The sequence below is a fragment of the Poecilia reticulata genome, chromosome 7 (assembly GCF_904066995.2).
Source record: "Poecilia reticulata chromosome 7, P_reticulata-male-v2, whole genome shotgun sequence".
In the NCBI taxonomy this organism is placed as follows: Eukaryota; Metazoa; Chordata; class Actinopteri; order Cyprinodontiformes; family Poeciliidae; genus Poecilia; species Poecilia reticulata.
The window spans coordinates 14,872,222-14,881,660 of record NC_088836.1 but is presented as its reverse complement, the minus strand read 5'-3'; the positions used below and the strand labels follow the sequence as shown (position 1 = coordinate 14,881,660).

General features: G+C 38.6%; 1 protein-coding gene across 7 annotated transcripts; it reads right to left on the bottom strand.

Annotated features, from left to right (window-relative positions):
* Positions 1-476: 476 nt before the first annotated feature.
* nfyal (nuclear transcription factor Y, alpha, like) lies at positions 477-8,810 on the bottom strand. 7 transcript variants are annotated; one of them, XM_017305961.2, is made up of 10 exons: positions 8,663-8,810; positions 7,814-7,915; positions 5,889-5,960; positions 5,005-5,151; positions 4,717-4,848; positions 4,199-4,301; positions 3,910-4,082; positions 3,219-3,392; positions 2,325-2,438; positions 477-1,378 (listed from the first exon to the last, which is right to left on the bottom strand). In XM_017305961.2, the coding sequence occupies exons 2-10, from the start codon at positions 7,892-7,894 to the stop codon at positions 1,319-1,321; spliced, it is 1,056 nt and encodes a 351-aa protein (XP_017161450.1). In that variant the 5' UTR covers positions 7,895-7,915; positions 8,663-8,810; the 3' UTR covers positions 477-1,318. The 7 variants fall into 7 exon arrangements, with proteins under 7 accessions (XP_017161450.1, XP_008411511.1, XP_017161451.1 ...); XM_008413289.3 differs by having other exon boundaries at positions 477-1,375; XM_017305962.2 differs by having other exon boundaries at positions 5,892-5,960.
* Between the last annotated feature and the right edge of the window lie 629 nt (positions 8,811-9,439).

Here is a 9,439-nt window from a genome sequence, read left to right as displayed (position 1 = left end):
CACCCCAAATCCCGGGGCACAGTAGTGGCAGCATCATGCTGTGTGAATGCTGGACAGGGAAGCTGGTCACAGGAGATTGAATATAAACTGAGCTAAATACAGCACAAACCGAAGAAAAACTACGAGAGATGGCAAAAGCTAGAGACTGATGTACAGATTCACAAGTGAAATATCTGAAGCAGATTTAAACATTGATTATAAATTGCAGGCAATGCGTTCAGTTTTTAATAAAGACTGAAAATATGTCTATTTAATTTTACTTTATATGTACATGCCATTGTGCGCCATCACACAATATTCCAATAAAACACATTAAAGTTTGTGGTTGTAATGTTACAAGGGTTCAGAATTTTGAATAATTTTACAAGGCACTGTATTTGGTTCAGCTAAAAAAAAAAGAAAAAAAATAAACGTCTGCCCCAGTTAAGACTCCATGGGCTTTCCTAATTAGTTCTTAAGTAATGAAACAAAGTATCTCATTTCTTAATAAAATTTTAATTGGCATGTTTTTATGAAGACAATGTCCTTTTCACAATTTATAAAAAAAATATTGACATTGACAGATGCTGATGGATAAAAATCTCTATCTACAAAGAAAAAAAAACACCTAGGTGGACTTACAGATGAAAAGTTCTCAACTATACATGAATGAAGTGTGTATTACAAAGAATTGCTTTTTTTCCCCCCAGCAAAACACAAAGTCCAACTATAAATTGTATAAAATGCATCCACAGAACAATAGTCCTTTTATACAATGTCTTCACATTACTATCACATTTCTGGAGCACCATGTACTATGCAGCCATCAGGCAAGTCCAAAAAGTACACGGATTTAAATAATTACATTTTTATGTAAAGGAGGAATCAATGATACAAAACAGCAGGGTAACATAAAGTAACAAATGCGTCAGAAAACAAAAAAAAAAGGTACCATTAAAGAAAAAAAAAAAAGTGCCAACTGGAGACAGATCAACAAATTGTCAACAGACCAGAGTCTGAGTGTATGGCTTTGTGACTGTCTTCCCCCCCCCCCTCTGTGTGATGAGTTGACGAAAAAATATCTTAAAACAGAAAAACAAAACAAAACTGGGCTCAGCCAACATGATAACATCCTCCATTTTAATGAAGAAGACCAGAGAAGTCTCCTGGCTCAGCTGTGGCACAGCCAGCTCCCTGGAAGACCAGTCAAAAAAGTTGAGAGAGAAAAGAAAACGCCACAGTGAAAGCGCTGCTGGGTGTGTTGAGGACTACAGAAGAGTGTGTCGGATGGTCAGCTGGGTTGAAGAGTCACAGGCAGGTCATGATGTCAGGGAAAACGCTATGACACTCTGATCATCTGAGTCACTGTCTCATCAGATGCTGCCGGGGCGATTTCCTGCTGCGAAAAGAGCAACCGTTTATTACGAGAAGTTTTAACAAGGCTTCCTGCCAACTTTAAATGTCTTCATTTCATACTTTTGCTGACAAATTCTTTTTTTTTTTGTACGTATGTGTGTGGCACGGATGTTTAGATGAACATATTCAAGAAAATGTCATACAAGTACAGAGATAATTCCAATATGTAGATAATCAGTTGTAGGTCTAGACACAATTGTACATAGTCTTTTTTGGAACTGTGCATTTGAGGAAGAACTCAACTGCAAACCTATGCTGATGTTGGATTTGGCAATGTGGTAAAGCACCACTTCCCCTTGTAATTAGATAAGCACTATTTTAAAATCTAACATGTCGACAAAACCAGAACACATGCATTTAATACAGTAAATAACAACATCAGATTTGTCTCGTTTTATCTGTAAAATTCACCCAAATGTTAGCGCTTTGCTAAACAAGAAACAATTTCAAAATCTTTAAAAACATCAGGTTTACTTTTAAACCTTGTACTTCACAGGGAAGCCAAAAAAAAAAAAACATAAATAAAAATGTCAACGAAATGACCCTTTTACAATTCTGTTTTCGAAAAGCACGGTTTAATCACGGGTTCTGTTTCCATCTTAAAACAGACAATCAGTTGGAATGTGACTAAAGGTCAACGTAAGAAGCTCTCAGTAAAAATTCTGAAGCTTATCTCTTCAATGATAAAATAAGAAATTAATTGTAGTAATTGCATTTTTCCATGCTCAGTTTTTGTCTCTCCATCCTTATCCAGACTTGGAAAAGTACAAAATAGAATTCCACGATTTCCCAGAGTTTTCACACATGCCTTGGAACATGCGTGCATCTCAAATATGAAATTACTCATCCATTATGAAAGCTTAAAAAAGTATGACAGACAGGTTGCAACTTTGGGGCTTGTCTTTTCCGCCCCCATCATAACTTCTTACTTGCGATAGGCCTAAAGCCGCCGCCTCCTCCTTTTCTTTAGGGGAAAAGAACCGCCCTCCGTCTCCACGCTTACGCTGCATAGCATGACGGTGACGAGACTCGTGTAGATATTTCTGCAGGAGACAAGGAAATTAATTTTAAAAATGTACGAAAAATTTTAATTAATTGATTTATTCCCTTATGTATTACTACTAGATAGCAGAAGGTCATACCCCAGCACCAGAAGTTTTCTTTACTTTTTTCCATGATGTAAAAACAGCAAGATTCTCATCATGTTCATAATAAAGTTTTATAGTTTGTGTTTATTTGTTTTGAAGGAAAAAGAGAAAAACCCACACATGCTGCAAAGTTTATATTTATATTAAGAATAAATGGCATTCTCTCAAGTTAATTGGCTCCATGCCTCTGAGCCCTATGCTTATAAATACGGGTCCAATGTATTAAGATCAGATCCCTATAAGGCATGTTGGACTTCAGAAGACAAGTGATTATACCAAAAAAGATCCTAAACAGACAATATGAACAAGTACACACACAGTCCTATGGCAACATTACACTTTCCCTCTGATGCACTTAAACAGACGTAACACTACCTAAACATTGCTACTACACTGTGAAACTGTGGTATTTTTTACTCGTTTTGTCATACTGCAACAACTTCCAACCGTCCTGGCTGGGGATGTGAAAAACCAACCAAGGTGGAAACAGTAGCCAAAATAAATTAGTCCAGTTCAAAAACAGTTCCACTTTTTTCCACTGCAGATTTAATATTTGAGCCATTTTCACACAAGTACAAGTTACTAGATAGACAGCTTATTCAAGAGCCTTACTGACGACCATCAGTAAAGGCAGTTTATTGTAGTTTTTCTCTAAGGGAAACAAGCACTGCTTACCCTCCTCTCCTTGGGGATCTTGCCCTCGGCCTCCAGTTTGGCCCGGGCTTGCCTTCGCTTCAGAATACGATGGTATTGTTTGGCGTTGACGTACAAAGGCTCTTCCTCCAGCATTTCGGCTCCCGGGAGGGGGATACGCTGCATTGTGGGAACGCCGCCTCCACCCGGCACCATCTGATAAACGCAGGAAAAGAAACATGAACAAAGTACTCAGAGACATTTACCATGTTTAAGACTTAAAAGTATGCAGATGCATAAATCAGTCACGGTATGTTACCATACAACACTTCACATCCACACCTTTTGCAACTAAACGGACGTTCTCAGTTTAAGTACTTAGTTTTAACAGAGGGACGACTCAGACCCGATTGCCGCTTTCACACAGAGTCAGTCAAATAATTTTGCAAATCAACAAAAGCCCCAAAAGGTGGACCATGACAAATTAAAATTGATTAAAATCTATTAGTCTTATGAACATTAATTATGGAAATGCTAGAGGAAACACATAGCAGGTGTGATGACTCATGAGAGCATAACTTAACATATTCAGACAACACTGAAATGATCAAAACGACCTCTGTGACAAAACCAGAAATTGGCTACTGTTGGTTCTTGTTTTCCCCAAACTCTGCACCCATGTGTCAGTGTAGATGTAAAAAGACAGGAAAAAATAAATAAAGATGCTGAGTACCTCTGCACAGGGTCTTACCATGACCATTCCACCTGCATTGACCATGTTGCCGGAGACAGGCAGGGTGACGGTCACAGTGCCTTGGCCGCTGTTGGTAGTGTTGGTGTTGGCGCCCCCTGTTGCTTGCACTATCTGAGCACCTGCCAAGCTGGCAGCGGGGATTGTGATCATTCCTGGAGAGAAATAATTAGCACCGACATTGTTCAGACTCGCAGCTAAAAATAAATAAATATGCTTATGAAGTTTACACACTACAACAACAACAACAAAAGAGAAGAAAGAAATGTACCCTGCTGTAGAACAGAGCCATCTGCATTGACGGGCTGGTAGACGATGGTCTGCCCGTCAGCTGTCTGTGCCACCTGTTGACCCTGTACGCTGATCTGCTGGCTCTGATTTACAGCATAAAGAAGAGATATTAGAAAATATAGACTCCATGTACTCATTTTTACCCTCTGGAGGGAATTATCTAGCAGTTTAGTAACTGAAATGTGTTTTTAAAGGATAAGTCATATTTGTGAATGCTCCAGGGCAGGGGACCAGTGATACATAAAGATTTTAACGGTTTACACGACCAGAACAGCTAAAATGTTCTGTCATGATGTTTCTATAGAGTAAAATCCATTTACTGAGACGCCAGAGTGAGTGAAAAGTTTGAAATGTTAACAGCTGGATTTAAAAAAATCCAACTGTCGTTGCCACTTTCCGTTTCTGCAGGAGCAAAACCAGAAAGCAGAGGCTGCTAGCTTCTGTCTTCTGTGGTACAACAGAAGGTCAATGATGCTGAAGACTGTCAAAATGAATGACCTGGTTCTGTCCAGCAGTGATGGCCGTCTGGGGCTGCTGGATGATGATTTGTTGGGGCTGACCCTGCTGGCCCTGGAGCTGCAGAGTCTGACCACCTTGCAGCTGTATCTGACCAGGCTGCACCAGCTGGATCTAAGGAGACAATTAAATGCATTGTAATTGATCATCAATGCCATAATAAAACCGAGACAAAAATGTTATGATCGCTATAAATGTGGGCAACATGCGACGTTACAGTCTACGACTGTTAAATCTAATCACGGATCTTCACGGACACTCGTCTTTTACCTGCTGCAGACCTTGAGCTCCAGACACAGGAACCTGCATTATGGTCTGCCCTTGACTCCCTGACATGGCTTGCACCATGATGGGCTGGCCTGATGATGTGATGAGCTGTCCACCGCTCACCTGTACCATTAGGGGCTGCCCCTGCACCTGCAGAGAGGAATACAAAGCTATTAAAGTGGCCCCGACGCGGTGTGACCCGTCAGCGCCCACATGGGACATGAAGGGCTGCATGCAAGTAAAATACAGCTCAGCTATGCCAAACTTGGGGAGAAAGTGTAAGAGAATATGTGTGCGACTGATAAGGATGAACTTATAAACTCTTAACTTGTATAAAATGCATCTTGTGGAAGTAAAATAAGTCTCAAAGGAAAAAGCCTGAGAGAATTCATCAGTTATAATGCAAAAAAAAAAAAAAAGAAACATTACAGAGACGACATCATCATTACAGCTATGAATGAGATGCAGCTGGCAGCAGTGGCAGTGGATGCATCCTTTTCAATGCTGAACTCCATAAAGTTCACATTACTCGTGCTTCCAACAGTACATCGAAAAAAACAAGAACATTTTGAACTTGTTTTTTTTTTTTTTTTTTAAAGCAGAGAAAACACAACTTAGACAAAACACAATGACCCGTTTTCTGTTTTTTTTTTCTTTCCTTTCACAGCCATTGGAGGAAAGTCGCACACACACTGCAGGCTGGCAAACACAACACAATGTGCTGAGGAACATGCAGTACAGGTAGTTGCAGGAAATGCTGGAGGCGGGACAAGAAAGACGATGGTTCAAAACGCGACAGACAGGTCATGAGAACAGCCCTGGGTACGGCATGCAAACTGGTCACTTATCGAAGCGTTACCGCAGTGACAGGGCGGCTGTGACACCACTACCTGGAGTGTCTGCACCTGCTGGCCCGGCGCCTCTGCTTGCAGCTGCACAGCCGTCACTGTGCCTTGTGTCTGCAGGCAAGGCAGGACGTTACACTCTCAGACAAGTACGGTAAAGCCCAAAATTACTCATACCTTCGCCGATTGATACTTCAGTCATCTTTGTCTTCTGGATGGAAATAATTAAAGGACAATCAAGGACAACAAGACGTTTTGTCTGCATTATCTCGAGCCTTGCGGCTTTATATTTTAATTACTGTTTTGAGAAAAAGCTCTCAAGCCGCCTGAGTATTTTTCTGCAGACTGGATAGTTTTTGGTACAATGTTTTCAAAAAAATCATCCACATTGTATCCACCAGCTCTGAGAGGATCCTGTAGAAATCAGGTACCAGCAGCGACTCATATCAGAATCAAACTGATCACTTCAGGACATAAGTCACTTGATTAGGTCACTTGATAAAGATAAAGGTCTATAGAATCTATAGAAAAACAAAGCTATCAACACTGTTTTAAAAAGCTAGTCATCAAAAACAGTTAAAGTGATTTTAAAAAATCTGTAAAGATTAGGTTAATGGGATAAAACACAGAAGTTCCACATTACAGCAAGCCTTAGACATAAAAGAAAATATTTTGTAATAATCAACTAAATATAAATGAAAACCATGACAAAGTTTTGGTCAGTTTTACAACAAGGAACAGCCTTCCATGTAACATTTAAAACTGACCTTACATCACTTCACAAGGCTTTGGGAACATTATGTTCCCAAAGCCTGGGAACATTTTGTTCCCAAACAACCAATGGTTGTACCCGGTAAGGAAATGTGGTTCTGTGACCGACGAATTGTTTATAAAGCAGGGTGTCACTCCTGCTTGGATCATTGGTCGTAATTTGTCATGTTGTCATTTTCCAACCAAAATAGAACTAGTCACTGGTTCTGGGGATTGTATAATATAAAATATCCAGAAATATTCAACAGCCAATAGGCATCGGTTAATAAACGCAGTGGTCCAAAATGGAAGTGACAAGAAACAAACCAGTGACACACAGGAATAAAAATAAAATGGACTGACGAATTAACAGACGAATCAAACTAACCCAGAATCCAGATCAGAACAATTTGATCGTTGTATCAAGATAACGGACAACAACTAGTACTGAAAGAACCATGAATATGTGTAAACACGGCATTAAATACTAAAATTAGAACTGCATAATATGTCAAATTGCAGTAGTAATTGCAATATTACTGTGTGTAATAAAATAATCAATTTATTTGCTACATTAAAACTGCAGCTTGTTGAGAGAGAGGTGAAGACATTGAGAGACGGTAAAAGCAGAAAAGAGTCAGAAAATGTGGATTAATTAATTAAGTTATGTCATCACCATTTTGAGCAACAGGATCAAAAATAATTCCTGATATTGTGCAAACCTTACAGAAGTGTATTTTTACAAAGTAAAAATATTAAAAGATATATTTTAGCCATATGCTGAAAATTATATATTTTGTATTCATTTGAAATGATTATATTCAGGTAAGTTTTTTGAAAAATTGACAATGGTGAATAACAAAAAACAAAATGGCTGAGGAAAGCAAGATGCAGGGCAAACAAGAAAGAAGAGTTTAAAAAAACAACCAAAAAACAAATTTAGACCATCATAAATCAACTAACTCAATCACATAACCTTTGAAAAATGGGATGTTTTCCTGCACTTTGTTATGTGCTTTCATTATTTCCTGCCAGAAAACAAAAGCGAAAACATTAAAATGTCACACTGGTTGAAGTAACCTTGGGCTTGTTGATAAATATCAGAAAAATAAATGTGACTTCCTTGAGGGCTCCTTTAATCTGGCTGCTTTAGAAAATAAAATGTGATTAAAAGAAATAAAGCAATGTTAAATAAACTGCTCAAAGTGTGGTCTCACCTGCTGCTGGATCTGTCCATTAGCAGTCTGCACAACAATCTGCTCCCCTGTCGTAGTGGTGGCAGTGGTGTACTGCTCCATGCTTTAATATGATCAATCCTCCTGAGACAAAGGCATGTACAGTTACACAGTTATTAATACATTCGCATATTTTTAAAAAAATACATATTGCCAGCAGATATTGTACCAAACAAACATGACTGTCTTTGCTGATTATTATCTCGTAAAATACGTCTTTCTTTATTTTCTTTTATTTTTGCCGTGTTTTTGTTGCTTCAATTTTAAACACGCAACGCCTACATATCTTAAATAAATTCAGCAATGTATTATAAAACAAATTTTTTGTATCTGGAACAACATAGAAGAACAAGAAGGGCAACATTTATCCGTGTTTTATTCACTGATGTAATAATATGGGGCTAATAAGGCTATGAGAGCTAGCTGTGAGCATGATGGTAAATTCTAGAAAGCACAAAATGGATGCTCGCTATCTTCAAGGGGAAAGTCGGGCGTTTTGCTTGTTTCAAACTGTAACTACACATTAGCTGGCATACTCATCCGCTGATGAGTTTACGGCTTTATTAGCAAACGCCGCGTTGTTTAACACTCATTTTAGCACAAAGGCTAACATTAGTGCAGCAGGGAGCTCATGTTTTTTCCCCCCAGTAGCCTAACACCGAACGAGAAGACGAAGGTCTTTGTGGCTAAACAAGTCCTCGGACACAGCGGTCAAAATTACTCTCAAATTTAATTTTTTTCTTGCATTAAGCAGGGTTAGTAATTTGGTTGGTCCATGACAAACCAATCCGTGCTGACAACTACCAATGCCTTCAATCGTGGCTCCCTTACCGTATCTTCACTGTCCGGTTTCCCTCTGATTGGCTCCAGTACAGCTCGCTAAAACCCAATCAACAAAGTGAGCGGACAAAATGGCGCAAATGAAACAACGGCAGCTGGGAGGAGGTGCGCAGCTGCGTGACACATGACTACAGGGGACGTATCTAGGTGCAGTACCCCTACCTACCACTGGATGGTGCTACATTTGCCAATCATTAGGTGCCATTAAATTAAAATGATGCTGCAACCAATGTGCATTATTAATTTGTAGTAGTGATATAGTGATACCTGGTATAAATATTATTTCTAAAACACACTCAGTATTTAGTGTATTTTGGAACAGTTGTGTTCACTGTTTGTTAATTTGCTGTGAATTCTCCATTCACATGTAGGATACAATGGAACAAACACACACACACACACACACACACACACACACACACACACACACACACACACACACACACACACACACACACACACACACACACACAACTAAGGACTAAAGGTGTTACAATACATTAAATAATTAATTTTTTAGATACATTTTGAAATGTGACATTAGATAAAATGAAAAAGTAAATTATCAAATTATTAAAAATACAAAGTTTTATCTCTCAAATGCATTATTATTATTATTATTATTATTATTATTATTATTATTATTATTATTATTAAAAAGTTCCTTCACTAATGTATAAATTATAAACAACTCAGATAAATTGAACTAAGTACCAAGCTCTGGTCATGATCTACTTACAGAATCACACCAACAGTTCACATTATGCA

Bases quoted from the DNA above. Each gene is read 5' to 3' on its own strand.
- nfyal (XM_017305961.2), bottom strand. From the start codon at position 7,894: ATGGAGCAGTACACCACTGCCACCACTACGACAGGGGAGCAGATTGTT. The intron at 2,439-3,218 runs GTAAGCAGTGCT...TGTCTCCTGCAG, and splicing joins AGATCCCCAAGGAGAGGAGG to AAATATCTACACGAGTCTCG. The intron at 1,379-2,324 runs GTAAGAAGTTAT...CTCTTTTCGCAG, and splicing joins CGGCTTTAGGCCTATCGCAA to CAGGAAATCGCCCCGGCAGC.